Source organism: Rhinatrema bivittatum, chromosome 12, assembly GCF_901001135.1.
Source record: "Rhinatrema bivittatum chromosome 12, aRhiBiv1.1, whole genome shotgun sequence".
NCBI lineage: Eukaryota > Metazoa > Chordata > Amphibia > Gymnophiona > Rhinatrematidae > Rhinatrema > Rhinatrema bivittatum.
The window spans coordinates 71,192,648-71,215,732 of NC_042626.1; the positions used below are offsets into that span (position 1 = coordinate 71,192,648).

Consider the following 23,085-nt stretch of genomic DNA (forward strand, 5'->3'; position numbering starts at 1 on the left):
GGAGGCCTTGGGGTGCCGGACATGGGAAGGTACAATCTGGCATGCAACTTAAGGGTGCTACGTGACTGGCTGACGGATAACCAGGTGTATACCTCATTAGTCGCAGATAAGGCGGCCATGGCACCGGTTGCGCCGAGCTTTGTCCTGCAAGCCCCATTTTCAAGAATCCCCTCTGTTCTTTTACACACTATGTTGGTGAGACCATTGCGTCAGTCATGGCGGCGCTTGATCAAACAGCTGAACTTGCCGTTGGGGTGTGCTTACTTCCTGCCGGTTAAAGGAAATCTTGATTTTAGCCAGGGGTCCCAGTCTGCTTATTTTCGGGCATGGGCAGATCGGGGTGTCATACACCTAGGTCACCTGATGACGGTTGAGGGCACACCCCTCCCTTTTTCTGCATTTCAAGCTACTTTTGGGTTTGGGGTTACGCACGCATTCCCGTATTTACAGATATGCCATTATATAAAGTCGATCCCGGAGGAAGCGCGGAAGCCATCAACGTTCCGTGCTTTAGATCAGGTCTTTAAATTTGAGTCTGTAAAAGCCCCATCCTTGTCGCAATACTATAAGCGATTACGTTTTAACTCATAGGTTGATATGTATGCTATCTTAGAAAGCAGATGGAATCGTGATGGAGACTTTGTGGTTACCCAGGCCATTCTGCGCTCCAGTTTTAAGCGGATAGCCAGGATCACGACTAACATGGCTTATCGAGAGATTCACTACAAATTCTTAAGCAGGGCATATGTCTCTCCGCAGGCGGCATATCAGGCACGTATCGCGTCCTCGGTGGCGTGCCTTAAATGTGGGTGTGCAGTAGGAACACTATCCCATTCATTTTGGTCCTGTACACCTGTAAAGCATTTCTGGCGAAAGGTGATGGACTATATGGCTGACTTATTAGATATCGCATTCCCGGTCACTCCGCTGTGGATCTTGTTTGGGTGTGTGTCACCGATTAGGATTCGTGATCCTGGCTCCCGCCAACTCCTCAGAAAGGCCTGTTTGGTGGGTATGAAATTGATTTTGGCGGTTTGGAGGGAACCCATTGCACCATCATACTGGACCTGGAGAAACAGCTGGCATCTACTGATGAACATGGAGTGTTTGGCCACACGGGATTCTCCGCGACGCAGACAGCAATTTCTCAAGGTGTGGCACCCATACATCCAGGCGCTTGCCCCAAGAGCTCGCAGCCTTGTCCTCAACGACTAACTTTGATATGCCTGGACTCTATAACGTTTCCTGAATGGGTGGGGGGTGGGTGGGAGGTGGGGGGGGGGGGGGTGGGATGGGGACTGATTAAGCTTCTCTATGATTGTACACATTTTATTGTCTGGTAGTTGTGTAAGGGCTCAGAGTTCCGCTCGTCACAATGACTGTACTGGTTATAATTTGAAAAGTTAATAAAAATTGTTTTTCAAAAAAAAAAAATACTGAATCGCATGCCCAGGAGAGGTGGCTGGGCATGTGTCAGGAGAGCGGGCACTCAACACGGAACACCCTCTCTCCCGCGTTGCTTTCTGTATCAGCATTCTCCCATTGTATATTAGAAATGACTATCCCACTCAATATCGCGCCAAAAGGGTATGCAAGATAGGAACCATGGTTTATACTACTTCATCATTAAGGAAAGCCTGTGAACAGTGAGTGCACATTTCTTCCCCTTGACTTATTATACATTTCTATAATATTCCTTATAAAGGGTCAGAATGGGCAAATACAACCTTCCACTTATTTCCGTTTACTGCCACTCTAAACACATTTTTACATGGAACGACGGTATATAAAATATCTAAATAAATAAAATAAATAATAAATAAATAAATATAAACTCTTTACTGTTGCCTTTGTTTCTCTGTCATAGTGATCTAAGAAAATGCCATAATGTATTTTAACTATGTATAGAAAAGGTTCAAAATTGTTATTAATAAACTGGCCAGCAATACATTTGTGTGTATATTAAACCCAACTTAACTTATTATTAATGTTGATAATAAACTGTAACTTTGGAATAGGAGGGAAATTCTGCAAAATAAATATATATTTATAAATAAGCTTCCTCTAAAGAAAGCCTTGTCACTCTGAACAAGTTTATTTCAAGGCCCTGTTTATATTTTACTATAATTACTTTGTAAATAAATGCCATCTTAGTAATACACATACTACACTATTGCTTTGAAAATAATATAAAAACTATTTCTCTTTTCTAATTAAAGCAGGATTCTTGAAAGAACTCAAAAGAAATGATTAAATAGAGAGTAGGATTAAATGATAATTTTCTCAGTGGAAAATGTAAACAGTGGCATGCCTCAGGGATCTGTACTTGGACTGGTGTTTTTTAATATTATTTTTTTATTTTATTTAAGGCTTTTCTTTACTGACATTCGTCAGGGACATCATGCCAGTTTACATCGAACAAGGGGAAACAGCATAGAGAAATCAGTTACAAAAAACTGGGAGCAGGAAACTGGGAGATGTGAACATAATCGGCCGGATTTTAAATGCCCTGCGCGCGTAAATCCGGCCGGATTTACGCGTGCAGGGCCCTCGTGCGCCGGCGCGCCTATTTTGCATAGGCAGCCAGCGAGCGCACAGCCCCGGGATGCGCGTAAGTCCCGGGGCTTCGTAAAAGGGGCGGGGAGGGGGCATGTCCGGGGTCAAGGGGCGGTTCGGGGCGGGACCGGGGCGTGGCGCCGCCCGGGGGCGTGGTCGAGGCCTCCGGACCAGCTCCCGGGTCAGGAGATGGAGCGCCAGCAGCCCGCTGGCACGCGCAGATTTACGCTTGCTTTCAGCAGGCGTAAATCTGCCAACAAAGGTATGGGGGGATTAGATAGGGCCGGGGGGGGGGGGGGGGTTAGGTAGGGAAAGGGAGGGGAAGGTGAGGGGAGGCGGAAGGAAAGTTCCCTCTGAGGCCACTCCGATTTCGGAGCGGCCTCGGAGGGAACAGGCAGCGCACGCCGGGCTCAGCATGCGCAGGTTGCACAAATGTACACCCCCTTGCGCGCGCCGACCCCGGATTTTATAAGATACGCACGTATCTTATAAAATCCAGCGTACTTTTGTTCGCGCCTGGTGTGCGAACAAAAGTACGCGCTCGCGCAAATTTATAAAATCTACCCCAATATGCATAATGGAAAGGAATAGAGGTATATTTATAAATGATCTGGAAAGGGGTACAATGAGTGAGGTAATCAAATTGCAGATAACACAAAATTATTCAGAGTAGTTAAATGACAAGCCAATAGTGATAAATTGCAGGAGGATCTTGCGAGACTGGAAGACTGGGAATCCAAATGGCAGATGAAATTTAATGTGGACAAGTGCAAGGTGTTGCATATAGGGAAAAATAACCATTGCTGTAGTTACACAATGTTAGGTTCCATATTAGGAGCTACCATCCAGGAAAAAAATCTAGGCATCAAAATACATTTACATCGTTGGCTCTGTGTGCTGTGGCAGTCAAAAAAGCAAACAAAATGTTAGGAATATTTAGGAAGGGAATGACAAATAAAATGGAGAATGTCATAATGCCTCTATATCACTCCATGATGAGACCACACCTTGAATGCTGTGTGCAATACTGGTCACCACATTTAATAAAATATATATAGTTGCACTGGAGAAGGTTCAGAGAAGGGCATAGAACAGCTTCCATATGAAGAAAGACTAAAGAGGTTAGGGCTGTTTAGCTTGGAGAAGAAATGGCTGAGGCGGGATATAATAGAGGTCTATAAAATCATGAAAGGATTTGAATGGGTAAATATGAATTGGTTATTTACTTTTTCAGATAATACAAGGACTAGGGGGCACTCCATGAAGTTAGTAAGTAACACATTTAAAACAAATCAGAAAAAAATATTTTTCACTCAATGCACAATTAAGCTCTGGAATTCATGGATGTGGTTAAGGCAGTTAGTGTAGCTGGGTTTAAAAAAGGTTTGGATAAGTTCTTGAGAGAGAAGTCCATAAACTGCTATTAATCATGTTGACTTAGGAAACAGATCTCATGCTACTGATGCCGGTAATAAGCAGTGGCTATTTAATGTTTGGTACTTGCCAAATACTTGTAACCTGTTTTGGCCACTGTTGGAAACAGGATGCTGGGCATGAAGGACCCTTTGTCTGACCCAGTAAGGCAACTTATGTTCTTATGACAATAAGAATTTTTTAAAAGCCTCCTTTGTTTAAAAATATTAGTATATACAAATTTGAAGTTTTTAACCTGAACTTGCTGCACAAGAATAAAGATTCTCGAGTGTTTCTTGCCTTTATTATGATTGCATTTCCAGAATACATTACATTAAGAGCCTAATTTACCGAGGTTTTCCTCCCCCCCTGTGTCTATGGGGGGAAAAGCTTAGCAAACCTGCCCTAACTTCTTTTTGATAAGAGATTTGCAAAACATAATTATAGGCAGCCGAATTTCAGGTGGCCGTGAAAAAGGAGCTCTGCCTCTTTAAGCATTCTGCTGCTTCCTCTCTCACTGCAGGCTCTGCAGCAGTTGGTTCATCCTATCGATGAGGTTCACTTAGCCAAGGTGGAGGATGGGAGTGGAATGGAACTGTCCCAGCTTCTCAATGAGATCAGGGCTCACTATGAAACGCTCATCGCGGGGACTCAAACGGACATTGTCTTTTCAAGCAGGACCCAGGTAATGATTTCATGTACACAGTTATGTCTACCTCAGTCTTATCTCATACAATATTATTTTTTAATGCAGGATTTACATGGACAGATGTTTATACTGTATGCTATTGCTTGTTAAAAGGAAGGGAAGATAATGATTAGATAAATAAAACTCACTATATAGTATGTATGGCTACTTGTGTTTAAAACAGCAGCTAGACTCGTGTGTTTAAAAACATTGTGACATGTCTAGCAGTGTTGTGGCCTAATTTCCATGTATCTTTCTGCAGGAATAGAGTTTTGAGCACCACTAAGAGGTGGGAACTGCTGTAAACAAATCATTTAAGCACAGGATTTTTCACCTTCATAAGGCACAATAAATCAGAGTATATCAATGAGCTAGTTGTTCCACAATAAATACTTAAGGAATATAAAACATTTATATTTTCACTCAGCAACAAATTAAGAGGCCTAGGCACTAAAATTCGCACTAAAGTTTAATGTGCACACTAAAATGACAAGTCTGCACTAAATCTTAGCATGTAGGGAATAAAATATTATCCCGATAGTTTGAACATGCTATTAATATGCATGCTAACCTATAACACTGCAGCTTCTGTGTGCTAAAAGCATCGGTGAGCTAGCAGAAGGCCATGACTCAAGCAGCAAAGAGAACCTAAACTGAGTGTGTGCAATCCTCTTTTTCCCTGGGCTTAGCCCCTTTGCTGCAAGCCTGTATTAAAGTGAGCCTGGCACATGGGCTAGTTGTCAATGCTGAGAGCAGAAGATGGAATGAATCTGGACCCTAGGAGAAGAGGTAAAAGAAGAGAAGAGACTTCCATGAGAGAAGACGCCTCAGAGGTTTTCCAAGAAGGACTGAGCATCAAAAGGTGCTTCAACCTGCCCTAACACATCTGTCACATTGATGACATGGAGAGAAATCTGCCAGCTTTCAGTCAGAAGGACATTGGCATCTGACCAGTCCCCCTCTATGAGAATGCTGTAGTGTTGGGGTAGCAACAGCACAATGACAGACAGCTGTTCATGCTGAAGTCTCGGAATACCTATAGTTGTCTTTAGAAGACTAACCATAACAATAATAGCAATGGCGATTTCCACATACCAGCAAGGAAACTTGCTGGCAACCAACAACACCACAGTTTGCTCTATCCCCAAAGTTAGTCTCCCCCTCCCTTTTCTGCAGCGTCCATTTTCTACACCACACAGGAGTGGCAGTCTCAAAGGGCTCATGGACCAGACGTGGAAAAGCTGGAGAGGGGCATTCAACCTTAAGCATCCCTCATAGTTTCCACTCAGCTGTAAGGGATCTACAACTCAACTGCTGCAGCCTTGTCTCTGCTGCAACACCTGTCTTGCAGACTGTTCATACCATCTGAGAACATGCAGACCACATGCAGAGCAACATTTCAGCACAATGAAGGCATTCAAGTGGAACATGGTGGTCAGGCTCTTATTTTCGATACTTGCAACACTGTGCCTTATGAACTGTGCAGTATACAATCATGTTTGAAGACCAGATGTCAATGAAACTCTGGATTGAAAACACATATTCTTGTCTCTATAAATGTGGACATTTTTTTTGAAGTGGTCAGGTTTATTTTGGTGTCTCTCCTCTCTGTCCTCCTCCCACTCTCCCCTATCCTCTATTCCTCATTTCCCACTTCCCACACACACACACATACCCCCCCCCCCCCCCCATGTATTTTGTCAGTTGAGTCCCTGAACTAAGAAGTGAAGCAAGTATTAAATGTTAGGCCTTAGCAAATGTGAGCTAAACCGCTCTTACAGGAGAGCATACCATACCATTAAAACCTAGTTTGCAATTGACATTCCTTAATTTACATGCATGCATACGCTAATTTAGCACATACATACTAATGACTTTTCAAAGTGCTTTAGCATGCACACTAAGAGGTAGATTTTAAAAGTGTTGCTCGCATAAAAATGCCCATATATGCACATATGTGGGCCTTGCACGAGCAATGTGGATATTAAAAAGCCGCAAAGTACACGTGTATATACCGGTGCACGTCAACAATACGTGCGGGGCATGGCATTCTGGGGGAGGAGCCAAGACTTATGTGCATAAGTTTGTATTTTAAAAAGGCTGATCATGGCGTGTTGGTTTTTTATCCACTTAACTTTACTGCTGATCCTGATGAGGAGCAGGTCTGGAGATCTTGAGTTTTAGGGCTTTTAGCACAGCGCAAATGGTTGGGTTCAAGTAGGGAAGCTTGCAGGATGAAGAACAGAGGAGTCTGGAAGACCTCAGTGTTAACTGGGCAAAGTGGTGAACTAAGTGGAAAAACTAAGTGGAAAAACTGGGTGGTCCCTCAGAATTTTTCCCATCTCTTCTATATATAATCAAGCACTAAGACACACAAATACGTCATAATGAGGTTAGCTCCTTTGCCCCTCACACCCTCTTCTGTATATAGTACGCTTTTATTGTTCACCCCCTCTTTATTTCCTACCCCCAGTTAATGCGCCCTTGTTATAATGTAACTTTATGCTTCATCAAATTCTGTGTATTATCTGGATATGGTTAAAAGCTTAGTTCTATGTAAACCGAGTTGATTTGATTCGTATCAAGAAAGTCAGTATATAAAAGCCTTAAATAAATAAATAAATAAAATAAATGAGCATATTTTAAAATCCTCCTACATAAGTGTTTAGAAGCCAACAAAGTCCTATGGAAGATATACACACTAGCTGTTCTTGAGTAGCCGCTTAAAATTAGGAGCATACTTGCATGTGGTTAGTGTATTTTAAAACATTCGTACGCAAGTGCGCACATGATTTAAAACTCCAGAGTATCTTTGCTTGCGCGCCAATGCATGTGTGTATGGGTGCATGGGTGCTCATTTTAAAATTACCCTTCCTGCTAGGGTATGCACTACCTTTAGTACACTAATCTTTAGAGGTGAATTTTAAAAGCCCAGTGTGCGCCAAATCCAGGAGATACATGAGTATGTCTGGCCAGCGCACACCGAGCGGATTTTAAAAGCCGCCTGTGTATGCACGTATCTCCCGGTACGCGCACAAGTGAGAGAGACCAAAAAAGGGGTGGGGTGTAGGCAAGGTCTGGGCAGGACATGGGCGTTCCTGGACTTTAACATTAAATGTGCGTGTAAGTATTTATGCGCACAAGTGCACGCCGGGGTCCCCTGCTGTGTAAATTTACTGCTGCTATGGATGGCGTGTAAGTAATGATGATCATTACATCATCGTTGCTCAAGGGTGACATGGGGATTTTAAATCCCCGGCAAACGGAAATCCCGGGAGATATGCATGTGGTTGAGCTGTGCATGCACGAGCACATTTTCAAACAGCCCGGCCATGCACGTATCTCCTGGCTGGGGTGGGCTGGGGGAGTGGCGGGGTTCTGGGTGGGGTGAGAGCCAGCTGGGACAGCGCCATTTTGTGCTGTCCCGGCGAAGCATGCGCCGGCAACCAGCCAGCGCGCGCAACTTACTTCTGCTCGGAGGAGCAGGTAAGTTTTTAAACAAAAAATAGGGTAGGTAGGATGGATTTAGGGGTCGGAGTGGAGAGGGGAAAATGGAGGAAGGTTAGTAAGGGGATAGAGAAGTTCCCCCCAGTCTGCTCCTTTATTGGAGCAAACTGGGAGGTAACTGGGCAAAGGCCTGATTGCGTCGCCATGTGTTTTTACAAAATAATCCCCCCTTGCACGCACGAATCATAACCCGCACGCACCAATATAAAATCGGGTGTGCATGTATGCGCAGGATCGGATTTTTAACACGCACATGGTGTATGCATGCATGTTATAAAACTGGCGCGTCCATGTGCACACGCCAGGAACTGTGCACACATGAATACCCGCACGCTGCGTTTAAAATTTACCCTTAGTGACCAGATTCAGGGCCTGGATTGAAGAGTTCCAGAAGAAGCCCTGGTATATTGCACCTGACCAAGGTGCGGGAGATACAGTACCAGACTAGGTTCAATTTGGGGGAGAAATAAAACAGGGGAAAAGTTCCTGGGCATTTGTGAATGAAGGTTCATAGCACCAGAGTTCCAGCCTTGGTTTTATGTATGTTGTTTATTTATTTATTAATTGCTTATACTAAAACCCTAAGTGATATACAAGCAAACATACACAATAAAAGAAGTAAAAGCACTCATCAATCAATGAAAAAAAAAAGATCAGATAAACATTGGGTTAAACAAACGCCGCAGAGGGAAAAAGATAAATGACCAATGCTGGGCATGAGGACTTAGCCATAGGCTTGCTGGAACAAAAATGTTTTTAGCACAGCCTTAAATGTTTTCATGCAATCCATAAACCATAAAGCCTTAGGAAGGGAATTCTGGAGGGTAGGAGCAGCAACCGAAAAAGCACACTCTGTAGTCACCATTAATCGAGTTTGCTTGAGGGAAATGGATGTCCAAAAGGCCTCTTTGTGATGACCTAGGCCCTAAGGGAATGTGTCGGGTTATAAACCCATAGTAAACCATTAGACCAGAGCAATGAATACAGCCTCAATAATTTATGTATTATCAATGCAACCTTGTAGTTAACCCGGCTTTGGATATTAAGCCAATAAAGGTCACTCAAAACGGGTGTTATGTGATCTCTACGGCTCTTCCCAGAGATCAGATGGGCAGCTATGTTTTGCAATAATTGCAGGGCCCATAATGTGGGGCATGGAAGGCCCACCTAAAGGGCATTGCAATAATCTGGTAAAGGCAAAAGAGACACTTGAACTATCATAAGGAAATCACAAGGCTCTAAAAGTTCTGATTGAGCTAACATGGAGATTGGAGATGCTCTTACAGCGTGCCCTAGTCACTAAACCCTCTCCAACCTTTTACAAATGACAGTACACTTTGAATTGGGTTATTTAAAAAGGCCGCAGTTTATTTATAAGTCCCAACCCGAGCCCTCAAGTATTAACAATGATCCAAAGGATTCCAAACAAACCCCACCCCTCCAAATACCTCTAGCCCCCTATCACGCCCCCCAGTGGAAGGGCTAATCATTGTCCAATGTCTCGTCTTACCTCGCCTCATTCCAGCGAAAGTAAGCACGCGGCCTTGAGCATCGGCCCCCCTCTTGCTCATAGGCCCCCTCGTGTAGCAGCCCCCAAACTACACGAGATTATGCCCCTTTACAACAATTAAACAATATTTAACCACATTGGGCTCGGGTTTACCGCCTCCATCTGTGACAAAATTCAAATTCAACACATTAACACTGCTTATACTTAAACATAGATTGTTAAACACTGCTTTAAATAAACATTTACGGCACCCAAGGGAGGGAGGGAGGGAATCGAAAATGCCGCCACTGCCTCAGCCTGCCTGGACCGTCTGAGGCGCAAAAAACGGCTCAACGCTGGTTTGTGAGGCAGCAACCAATCGCAGGGGAGTATTTTAAAATGCTACCCTGCCATTGGGCCCCGCTCCCGGGCTTCTACTAACTCCTCTTCACCCCCCCCCCCCCCATCTCGCAATACCCCTCACACTTCGCAATCACTCCTCTCCTGTTACCCGCGGCGGCGCAAGACAAGCATACCCCACCTTAATTAACGAGATTGGAGAAGCTCTTACAGCGTGCCCTGGTCACTAAACCCCCTCCAACCTTTTACAAATGATAGTACACTTTGAATTGGGTTATTTAAAAAGGCCGCAGTTTATTTACACGTCCCAACCCGGGCCCTCAAGAATTAACAATGATCCAAAGGATTCCAAACAAACCCCACCCCTCCAAATACCTCTAGCCCCCCACCACGCCCCCAATGGAAGGGCTAATCATTGTCCAATGTCTTGTCTTACATCGCCTCGTCCCAGCGAAAGTAAGCACGCAGCCTTGAGCATTGGCCCCCCTTTTGCTCATAGGCCCTCTCGTGTAGCAGCCCCCAAACTACATGAGATTCCACCTCCCCCCCCACCGAATGCCCCTTTACAACAATTAAACAACATTTAACCACACTGGGCTCGGGTTTACTGCCACAGAACAACTTGATTGGCCATGTTCCCCCCCCAAACTGCTGGCCTTACCATACTAACAAATCACTTGCTTCAGTCCTTCCTGCAAGGCGTTGTACAAATCAATTCCCACATCTGAAAGATGTACATGGTTTGCACGGAGGAAACCTTCCAAACTCCCCCAGGCCCATTGGTGTCTCACCCAAAAACCTCCTTGCCGCATCGTCCATTTTCCAATTTGCTTATTTAGTTTAGGTACCCCCTTTTTCCATAAAGAATCATTTTTATGGCGGTATCAAACTGTAATGTCCGACCACCCTACCCTTGGGAATGGCATTTCATTTAAAATTTTTGCAAAATTCTTTTTCATTATTGCCACTAACTCTTTACATGACCAATCCCCTATATCATTCCCCCCCAGGTGAATAAGTAGACACTGCGGACCACCCATTTCACATATACGCTCTTGCAAAAAGGATAGCAGTTGACTCCATTTCATTCCTCGTTTGCTAATCCACTGGACCCTCCATCCTCTGTCATCCAAGGTAAAATGTTCACCATACAGTCCGACGATGCGCCCAATGCACAAAAGAATGGCCCACGACCCAAGCACATTTTTGAACAACGGAAACCCCCTGTGACTCTGCAAAACAAGAAACTCAATTAAACTTACGCACTTGAACTGAAAACCTTACTTATTTCCTCACATATGACGTAAAAGCTCTGGAACACCATCTACCAATGGCCTGGATTGCTTGATCTGAAAAACCCAACTCTGCAGCTGAAGTAGCTGCTACAATTCTGAACGAGTGTGACATAAAATGCGTGACGTCCCATCCCAGCACTTGGACTACTCTCTTCAAGACTGTAGAAAACTGAAAGACCGTTAACAGTTCACCATTTTCATGTATTAAGAACAAACCTCGCCTTCTTGGCCTAAATGCCATATACTTCCGAATACATCTGACTGGACAAACAGCCCCATCCCTAGCTGGTATTAATGTTATGATATATCCCTTACCCATCTGGTCAACTTTGAAACGATGTATACAAAATTTAACTTTTTCATCGAAAACCCTAAGCAGGTCAACTCGTAGACCTGTGCCCTGCGCATTTAACTTTGAACTAGCCACTAACTCCTGCACTCGCAAGGCTCCCAAGAAAGCCATTACAAACGCTGTACTAAATAGGATCACTTCATAGTTAGACCAGCAGACCCGGGGGAGATGACCGACTTTTTCAATAAGGTCTTCATAGTGTATGGGTAGGCATTTGTCTGTCTGTTCCGCCCTTTCCCTGCCCCACCCCCCTAAGAGTCTTTTCACTACAAAACTTACTAATGAGCTACCCCATCCTCTTATCTTCTGAAAGAATGCGAAGCCCGCTAACTGAGACTTCACCGATGCCAAAGAATAACCATTCTCCTTCTCCCACAAAATAAATTGCACCAAATTGAACTCCCCTAATGGGCCACCCCGCCATCCCAATGTATGCAAATAATGTGACAAGACCTCGCATCCTCCGGAGTAAGATGCCCAAGTGGCCGGGGCTATTGACTGGCGAATCAAGGACCATGCTGCGGCAGGCCAAGTGTCCACAGATGATCCGGGAAAGTCACTCCATCCAGGTTCGCTGAGGCGCCGCTTCTCTGAAGACCTGCCACTTGAAACGAGAAAGGGCATCTGCAATTACATTTCTCGTCCCAGGTACATGCCTTGCTGTCACCTTTACATTCTAGCTAAGGCACCGAATTAATTCACGCAATAACAAAGATACCTTGTTGCATTTGGCTGACTGCCTATTTATCACCTGCACTACCCCCAGGTTGTCACACTAAAATACTACTCGTTTATTGGCCAGTCTACTGCCCCAAATGTCTAGTGCTACTACAATGGGGAACAATTCTAAAAATGTTATATTCCTAGTAATGCCGCTTATCACCCATGATGCTGGCCAAGCCTCAGCACACCACTGCCCCTGAAAATATAAACCGAACCCGCCACATCAGAGAATAATTCAAGAGCCAGATTCGACACTTCGGCCTCCTGCATTATACATGTCCCATTAAACGACTCTAAGAACACCGCCCACACTCCTAACTCGTCCTTCACCTACCTGGATACCCTAATGAAATGATGCCCAGCGCGCACTCCCACTGTAGCTGATGATAGTCTACGAATAAAAGCACGCCCCATGGGAATCACCCTGCATGCAAAATTAAGAGATCCGATCAGCGATTGCATCTGGCGCAATGTAACCTTTTTAGCCTTCTGAACCAAATGGACCAGTCCCCGTAACTTATCTACCTTATCCTCTGGGAGACGTGAAATCATGGCAACTGTGTCCAACTCGATACCCAAAAACGTAATTTGAGTGACTGGCCCTTCCATCTTATCATGTGCTATGGGGACCCCTAACTCAAAGGCAGTTTTCAAAAAACTGTCTAATTGGATCTGACAGAACCTGGACAGGTTAGGGCCGACGTCCAAATAATGAAGCAAGCTGCCACAGCCAGTTCTCTGCTCTACCACCCACTGGAGAAAAGAACTAAATGCCTCGAAGAAGGCACACGAAACCGCACAGCCCATGGGCAGGCAGCGATCTACAAAATAGTGCCCCTCAAATTGAAAACCTAACAAATGAAAACATGAAGGGTGAATAGGCAACAATCTATAAGCTGATTCTATATCTGCCTTTGCCATAAGCGCACCTCTACCCGCCTCCCGAACTAACTGCACTGCCTTATCAAAGGACACTTACTGCACTGAACACACATTGTCAGGAATAAAGTCATTGACCTACTCACCTATAGGGGACGACAAGTTGAGGATGAGTCGGAACTTACCCTGCGCCTTTTTTGGGATAACTGCTAAGGGCGATAAATGCATCTTAGAAAATGGTTTACTCCGAAATGGACCTGCAATCCGCCCCAACTGAACTTCCGATGCTAATTTAGCTCGAGCAACCTCGGCATATCTGGTAGCTGACCTAGCATTCCTTCCACTTCCTCCTTCCTCCTTCCCCTGGGCCCTGGTACGGAATCCCTCCCTAAATTCCCTACCTAAAAAACTAGCAGCCTCTCTATTGGGATAACACTGAAGCCACCAACATAACTCCTGTAAAACAATGGGTGACTCGGCTTTGCACTGTAAAATATCCTCATTTATCCCCTTTTTGGACTGCACTAATTGAGCTCCGGGAACATTTTGTGGCTGGGTGAGCTCCTCCACACACTGTACACACGTGCCGGAATTTACAGTCTGGGAAGAGGCAGGCAACTTTATTGAAACGCCAACAAACATCCGATTCCCTACTGGCTGCTTTGGTTCCTGCTCCCAATTTACCGGAGTGACTGGAGGCACGAAAGGAACTCAAACCCCCACTCTCTCCCCCTGCACCCGTCGCGCTCCCGCTACCTACGGAACCAGGACCTAAACCTTTACTGGACCTTCCCCCTTTGGATGTCATTTGTGTAAGCCACAAATGTATGTCATGACTGCCCCAAGAAAGATGGCGGCAAACCGCCATCTTATCCCGGAATTTTTCGTCATAGTTGAGCCAAGCCCAACCTTCATAATCCTTAAACGTCCCGACAATATTGTCTGCGTACGCTAGGAGACCACCGTACTGAGACGGATCCTGATGCCCAACCACACTGGCAAGCCTTAAAAAACCTCTCACCCAATTAAGGATATTTTTTGGGACCCTAGGCCCAACTTTTCTACCCCTTTTTTTACTCTTTCTTTTACCTTTTTTGGATCTGCGTCTCCCTTCCAGGAGACGGAAAATGTCAACATACTTTCTCTTAACAATACGCTTTCTAATCCTCCTGGGAACTTCCTCCCATAATTCGGATAAGGGCGCAACCGCTCCTAAGCTTGTCTCATGTTTCGGTCCCCCCTCTAGGATCGCTCTAGACACAGGCCCGGGATCAGAAGAACTGGAGCTACTTGAAGATGAACTGCACGGGGAACTAGTATCATGCACTACACGTTTACGCTTCTTGCTCTTAGGCTTTGCATGAGCTACACTGAGGTCATGCTCACCTGAACCCAACGCATCCGCTCGCACTCCTCGTCCAAGAACTGGCTGGACTCCAAACAATGAGCCGCTGCCCTCTCTGAATCGAACATCTGTATTAAGCTCTTGTTCCCTCCATGCTTCTTGCCAAGATGTCCCAGGCAACGCATCCTCTGCTGCCTCTGAAAAACAAGACTGCCTCCAAGGAGGATTCCCTATCCGTTCCCTAACACTCGCTCCTGCCGTGGCCGTGAGACTGCTAGGCAAAGAACTGGATGCCCTACGTCTCTCAGCATCCAAATTGCCCCAGCTGCGCTGAGGCAAACCCACTTCTGCCTCATGGAATCCCCTATCCAAAGTGGGAACCTGCAGAACTGGCCAGCCCCCAAATGCGACCCCACCAGCTTCCAATCTGCCTGCTGAAAGCTTAGACTTTAAACTTGGGGCACTTGAAGGAGACCCTGCTTCCCTGGACGCCTACTTTGGCAGGCGCGTCTAACCTTTTTGGCGAGACGCAGGAGCTGCTCATTTGCTGAAACACTGGGTCACTTCCTAGGCGCGGCGCTTGCAGGCGAAAACACTGATTTGGAGGGGGCAGGGGTGGGGGAGGTGGGCTGAGGTAACGTCGCTCCCGTGCCACGCGCACGAACAGGGACCGATCAGGGGGCAGGGGCACGGGGCAAGGGCAGGGGAGGCAGGGAACTCTGTGGAGCCAGGGATGGCCTGGGCGCAGGGGCCCTGACCCTCCGGTGCGGGGCTGCACCGGTGGCATGGCTGGCTGGGGCTGACTTGGAATGAAGGGGGTGAGGACCCCTGGCAACGGGGGGTGGGACCGCAGGCGACGCTGGGGGAAACTGAGCACTATCAGGGAAAAGCACTGGGGACTCCTGTTGGCGAAAGTGGACCTCAGGCGCTTTCAAAAGGGGGGAGGGGGGCAAGTCCAAGAGGGAGGGAGGGGGGCAAGTCCAAGAGGGAAGGAGGCGGGAGAAGTGGCCGATTGATGTCAGCTGACTCTGGCCCGCTCTCACCCGAATCCGCCCAAATAACAGGGGAGGGCTGTGGGGGGCAAGGAGGGACCACTGGCTCGGCAGGGGGATGGGCATGGGGAGCAGAAGGGAGCTGCCTGTGCTGAACGACCGACGCCGTTTGCAACAGACTGCCAGGGCGGGCTGACTCGGCGGGGCAAAAAACTTCCAACGGCAGGGACATGGGGAAAGGGCCTGGGAGGCAAAGGGGGCAGGTCCGGGAAGCCCAGGCCTTTAAACGCTTGCTCATTGCAAAAGGGGTAGCCAGGTAAGGCTAGGCAAGAGCAAACAGGAAATAAATCTGAATATAATAAAAGAAATGACTCCAACCTGAAAATTGGAATTCCACTCAGGAGAAAAAACCCCGAATTGAAAATGCCGCCGCTGCCCCAGCCTGTCCGGACCGTCTGAGGCGCAAAAAACGGCTCAACGCTAGTTTGTGAGGCAGCAACCAATCGCAGGAGAGCATTTTAAAATGCTACTCTGCCATTGGGCCCCACTCCCGGGCTTCTACTAACCCCTCTTCACCTCCCCCCCCCCATCTCGCGATACCCCTCATGCTTCGCGATCGCTCCTCTCCTGTTACCCGCGGAAGCGCAAGACAAGCATGCCCCGCCTTAATTTACCAGGGTTGGTATAAGCAGCAGCTCTTAAGATTTACTGCATCTCGTTCTGTTAAGCACAGACGGGATTGCAGCTGGACGGTCATGTTAAAACTCACTCTGTCCGGGCCATGGCAATTTTGGTGGCTAACTTGCATGCAGTCCCCGTGACGGAGATTCGCAGGGCTGCCACGTGGAGTTCTCTCCATACGTTCGCAGCTCATTATTGCTTGGACAGAGATGGCTGCCAGGATAGTAGCTTCTGCCAGTCTGTCCTCTGTAACCTTTTAAGCCCAACTCTTCCATCTAGGGCCCCATTTTTCGGGTTCACACTATCATCTATTACCAACAGCTCTTCACAAAACCCAGCTGCCACCTCGCGGAGTAGGGTTTCATTTTAAGAACATAAGAACATAAGAAAATGCCATACTGGGTCAGACCAAAGGTCCATCAAGCCCAGCATCCTGTTTCCAACAGTGGCCAATCCAGGCCATAAGAACCTGGCAAGTACCCAAAAACTAAGTCTATTCCATGTTACCATTGCTAATGGCAGTGGCTATTAAGAACATAAGAAAATGCCATACTGGGTCAGACCAAGGGTCCATCAAGCCCAGCATCCTGTTTCCAACAGTGGCCAATCCAGGCCATAAGAACCTGGCAAGTACCCAAAACTAAGTCTATTCCATGTTACCATTGCTAATGGCAGTGGCTATTAAGAACATAAGAACATAAGAAAATGCCATACTGGGTCAGACCAAGGGTCCATCAAGCCCAGCATCCTGTTTCCAACAGTGGCCAATCCAGGCCATAAGAACCTGGCAAGTACCCAAAAACTAAGTATTCCATGTAACCATTGCTAATGGCAGTGGCTATTCTCTAAGTGAACTTAATAGCAGGTAATGGATTTCTCCTCCAAGAACTTATCCAATCCTTTTTTAAACACAGCTATACTAACTGCACTAACCACATCCTCTGGCAACAAATTCCAGAATTTAATTGTGCGTTGAGTAAAAAAGAACTTTCTCCGATTAGTTTTAAATGTGCCCCATGCTAACTTCATGGAGTGCCCCCTAGTCTTTCTACTATCCGAAAGAGTAAATAACCGATTCACATCTACCCGTTCTAGACCTCTCATGATTTTAAACACCTCTATCATATCCCCCCTCAGTCGTCTCTTCTCCAAGCTGAAAAGTCCTAACCTCTTTAGTCTTTCCTCATAGGGGAGTTGTTCCATTCCCCTTATCATTTTGGTAGCCCTTCTCTGTACCTTCTCCATCGCAATTATATCTTTTTAGAGATGCGGCGACCAGAATTGTACACAATATTCAAGGTGTGGTCTCACCATGGAGCGATACAGAGGCATTATGACATTTTCCGTTTTATTCACCATTCCCTTTCTAATAATTCCCAACATTCTGTTTGCTTTTTTGACTGCCGCAGCAACACTGTACCGACGATTTCAATGTGTTATCCACTATGACACCTAGATCTCTTACTTGGGTTGTAGCACCTAATATGGAACCCAACATTGTGTAATTATAGCATGGGTTATTTTTCCCTATATGCATCACCTTGCACTTATCCACATTAAATTTCATCTGCCATTTGGATGCCCAATTTTCCAGTCTCACAAGGTCTTCCTGCAATTTATCACAATCTGCTTGTGATTTAACTACTCTGAACAATTTTGTATCATCTGCAAATTTGATTATTTATTTATTTATTTATTTTTAATTTCTTATATACCGGTGATCCTGTATACAATACATATCGCACCGGTTTACATGGAACTAAACAATCATCTCGATACATAAAACAAGTTAACAAGAAAACTTTTTGGGGAACGTTCATAAACTGGCTAAACTGTTACAGGGAATAAATTAAGGAACATATGTACAGAGGTCAAGATATCGATTATCACTTCTTCAGGTTTTGGCTCTCAGGGAAGGTTTGGGTGAATAGCCAAGTCTTTAGCTGCTTTTTAAATGTCAGAAGGCAGTGTTCTTGGCGGAGGTCCGGTGAGAGCTGGTTCCAGAGAGGGGGACCTGCGGTGGACAAAGCTCGTTTCCTTAGAGATGTTTTAGCCGGCTGTGTGTGAAGCATATTCTGGTAAGCACTTCTGATCGGTCTTTTAGAAGTGTGCTGCTGCAGTTGAAAAGATAAGTTGAGTGGGGAAATGTTGTGAAGAGCTTTGTGAATCATCATGAGGGATTTAAATTGAATACTGAATTTTATAGGCAGCCAGTGCAGGTTCTGGAGGATAGGGGTAATGTGTTCCCTTTTTTTGGAGTTGGTGAGGATTCTGGCCGTCGCATTCAGGACCATCTGAAGTGGTTTAATGGTGTTGGCGGGCAGGCCCAGGAGAAGAGAGTTGCAATAATCCAGTTTTGGGAGAATGATTGATTGAAGTACCAGACGGAAGTCTCGGAAGTGAAGAAGAGGTTTTAGTTTTTTCAAGACTTGCAATTTGAAGAAGCAATCTCTGGTTGTATTGTTTACGAACTTGCTAAAATTGAGTTGGTTATCTACAAGTACACCAAGGTCTCTTACTTGTGGAGAGTGGTCGATCGAAGTGGACGAGTGTTGGGCGGAACTTGGCATGTTGAGCAGGGTGCGATTATCTCACTCATCGTATTTCTTTCCAGATCATTTATAAATATATGGAAAGTAAGGGTCCCAATACAGATCCCTGAGGCACTCCACTGTCCACTCCCTTCCACTGAGAAAATTGCCCATTTAATCCTACTCTCTGTTTCCTGTCTTTTAGCCAGTTTGCAATCCATGAAAGGACATCGCCACCTATCCCATGACTTTTTACTTTTCCTAGAAGCCTCTCATGAGGAACTTTGTCAAACGCCTTCTGAAAATCCAAGTATACTATATCTACCGGTTCACCTTTATCCACATGTTTATTAACTCCTTCAAAAAAGTGAAGCAGATTTGTGAGGCAAGACTTGCCCTGGGTAAAGCCATGCTGACTTTGTTCCATTAAACCATGTCTTTCTATATGTTCTGTGATTTTGATGTTTAGAACACTTTCCACTATTTTTCCTGGCACTGAAGTCAGGCTAACCGGTCTGTAGTTTCCCGGATCGCCCCTGGAGCCCTTTTTAAATATTGGGGTTACATTTGCTATCCTCCAGTCTTCAGGTACAATGGATGATTTTAATGATAAGTTACAAATTTTTACTAATAGGTCTGAAATTTCATTTTTTAGTTCCTTCAGAACTCTGGGGTGTATACCATCTGGTCCAGGTGATTTACTACTCTTCAGTTTGTCAATCAGGCCTACCACATCTTCTAGATTCACCATGATTTGATACAGTCCATCTGAATTATTACCCATGAAAACATTCTCCATTACGGGTACCTCCCCAACATCCTCTTCAACAGCATGGCGTCTCTCGGCGTTTTTCTTAACTTTCTTTGCCGAGAGACGCCATGTTGTTGAATATATTACGCCCTTGAGGAAGGACTTGACACAGGTCCGAAACATTGTACAATGTCAGGCACACAACAGCAATGTGGAGAATTTGCATATTGCTGACGATTTGAAGGGCATCAGCGTTCACGTTGATAATGACTGAGAAGAAGAACTAATATCTCAATCAATGGCGACATGCAGATAAGTCTGGTTAATCATCATTAAGCTGAAAAGATTTTTGCACTAATAATTAGAAAATATTCACTGTGGTGTATCAAAGAAAAAATACAAAAAAAACATATGGACTGACCTATGATTAAGCATAAGGCAGAGTGACTACGGTATAATATACCACACAATGATGCCTATTAAGAAGGTCAAGAATTAATGCGTCTGGTAATGCTAAGTAAATAGGAAAGAGGGTTCTTAGTTATTGATATTGTTGAGTTTTGGACCCGTTCTCCACCGTAATCGACACGCCTTTCTGAGCATTGCTTTAATCATTTACTGCTATACATTCTAATTCTCCCATCTTACTTCTTAGACTTCTGGCATTAGCATACAAACATTTCAAAGTTTGTTTTTGTTTGTATTTTCATTCTGCTTTTTAATTGATAGGGATAAGTTAGAATTTTTTAGCTCAGGTGAGTTTTTAGTTACAGGCACTTGGACTACTTTTCTAATTATTGGAACCTCACTGTTGGGATGCCTTAATTCTAATGCATCATTAGTATCCTTTAAAGATACCTCTCTCCGAACCATGCGCTGCTGAGCGACTGTCAGCTTTCCCCTTTGTTCTAGTTTAAAAGCTGCTCTATCTCCTTTTTAAAGGTTAGCGCCAGCAGTCTGGTTCCACCCTGGTTAAGGTGGAGCCCATCCCTTCGGAAGAGACTCCCCCTTCCCCAAAAGGTTCCCCAGTTCCTAACAAAACTGAATCCCTCTTCCTTGCACCATCGTCTCATCGTCTCATCCACGCATTGAGATTTGAGTTTGTTGTTTTATTTTTTGGTATTTCTCTGTAACGAGACTTAAGGGGGACCCCTCGTGTGTTATGATTCCTCCTGTAGCTGTGCCACAGGAGGCATCTCACCTTTTTCTGGAGGCCGCTCCGAAGCCAGGGCCTCGCCTGAGCAACTGTCCGGATCCTGCTCCATGGGCTGGGAGGCCTTCGGTGTTTGGGGCCTACTCGAGGCCTGCTCCACTGCAGCCTGGATGCTCTGGTGTGGACCATGCCCTTCTCCTAAGGGGCGGGCCCGTGGCTCCTCTCCACTCTTATAGAGCCAGCGAGGGGAGGACCATCTGGACTCCTCCCAGGGAGTTGCCTGCTCCTGGGCTATAAAAGCTTTGCTCCAGCACTCATACTTTGCCTATTGGAGTTACACCTCTCTGGATGTCTCCTTTTCCAGCTTGCTGTCAGACCTTCGTTTCTGTTTCAGCTTGCACGTCCTGATGTTTCATGATGTTCCTTGATGTTTGTTCCTAACCCTGATGTTTTAACCTGCTTTTGACTGCCAGTGTGCAGTAACCTATTTCAGACTGCCGGTGGGCAGCCTCCTGCTTCAGACTGCTGGTGTGCAGTACTTTGCTTTTGACTGCCGGTGTGCAGTACATTACCCTGGACTGCTTTGTGCAGCGTATTTCCTTTCCTGCGCTGGTTCCGCTCCCGCGGATGTGGGACAGGGTGATCTGCGACCAGTCCAGTCGTACGGGCTGTGTAGGGCGCCCTGAGTGACAGTGCCAACGTCTGAACCTCCCTGCTTGTTTCAGAGTCTACGTCTACAGTCTGTGGTTCCCGAGTCTTCGTTGTCTGTTTCAGATCCTTTGTCTGCCCATGCCGTGAGTCCGGCCTGCTGCCTCTTGCCAACCCAGCGGCAGGTCCGAAAGGGCCGGGAACAGTCGGAGGATTGTTCATCACCAACTCTCCACATGTTGGTTCCAGAAGCATGCAGGTCCGGCTGGGGTCGAGCTGTCTCTCACCACCCATGTTACACATACCCTTGGTGCGGGATCGTGCCAGGGGCCCAAGGGCACACTCTTTCCAATAGGGCCCGCTCTCCCAGCGCTCCTTGGTAACATCGTGGCCACGTGGATAGTGGAATGCTGGACATACTCAGTGTGCCAGTCAAAGTTCTAGAAACTTTGACAGAAGTTTTCTGTGCCGAGCTCCATCTGATGATGTCACCCATATGTGAGAACTACCATCCTGCTTGTCCTAGGAGAAGCATGCTTGATGTAGAGTGGCCTAAAAAAGTAATCAGTCTCATAAAAAAGTCAACAGGTTTGTGTGGATTACAAATGACACACAGATTCTTCCAAACAGTGTGTTTATTGCAAACCAATATGCACGTAAAATAAATTTCCAACATCACAATTCATTATTTCTCTGCAATTTTAGTAAAATAAAATAAAAAACTGAAAAATGCTGTTTGCATAAGTATACAACCCCTGTGCTGTGCAAGCTCCAAGTTTTCACAGGTGAAAGATACTGCCCAAAAAACTGGCTTACAAATGGCATCTACCTGTGAATCATTTTAAAAAGTCAGTTTTCTGGAATGAATTAATGACAGGAAAAAGCACAGTAAGTATATCCATGGTTCTAGCGCTAAACTTTCAAAAGGGAAACTTTGATAAAATGAGAAAAATAGAAAAACCTGAAAAGAAGCAGCTCTAAAGGTAAAAAGTGTGCAAGAGGCATGGACATTGTTAAAAAAAATACCTAGAAGCAGAGTCCAGATGTATTCCACACATTAAGAAAGGTGGAATGAAGGCAAAACGATTACTGGCATGGTTAAAAGCTGAGGTGAAAGAGAGGCTATTTTAGTCAAAAGATCTTCATTCAAAAATTGGAAGAAGGTTCCAACAGAAGAAAATAGGATAAAGCATAAGTGCTGAAAAGTTAAATGTAAGACATTGATAAGACAGGCTAAGAGAGAATTTGAATAGAAGTTGGCCGTAGAGACAAAAACTCACAGTAAAAACTTTTAAAAATATATCCAAAGCAGAAAGCCGGTGAAGGAGTCGGTTCGACCGTTAGATGATCGAAGGGTGAAAGGGGCACTTAGAGAAGATAAGGCCATCGCAGAAAGATTAAATGATTTCTTTGCTTCGGTGTTTACTGAAGAAGATGTTGGGGAGATACCCATTCAGGAGAAGGTTTTCATGGGTAATGATTGAGATGAACTGAACCAAATCACGGTGAACCTAGAAGATGTGGTAGGCTTGATTGACAAACTGAAGAGTAGTAAATCACCTGGACTGGTATATACCCCAGAGTTCTGAAGGAACTAAAAAATGAAATTTCAGATCTATTAGTTAAAATTTGAAATTTATCATTAAAATCATCCATTGTACCTGAAGACTGGAGGGTGGCTAATGTAACCCCAATATTTTTAAAAAGGGCTCCAGGGGTGAT

The 23,085-nt window shown here is 45.3% G+C and overlaps 1 protein-coding gene across 2 annotated transcripts in view; it reads left to right on the forward strand.

Annotated features, from left to right (window-relative positions):
* Nucleotides 1–23,085, forward strand: part of KRT222 (keratin 222) — a 200,423-nt gene that overhangs the window by 57,031 nt on the left and 120,307 nt on the right. For both annotated transcript variants that reach the window (XM_029574011.1, XM_029574012.1), the window contains exon 4: nucleotides 4,493–4,654. In XM_029574011.1, the coding sequence (XP_029429871.1) occupies nucleotides 4,493–4,654 (162 nt within the window). The remainder of the gene's footprint in view (nucleotides 1–4,492; nucleotides 4,655–23,085) is intronic.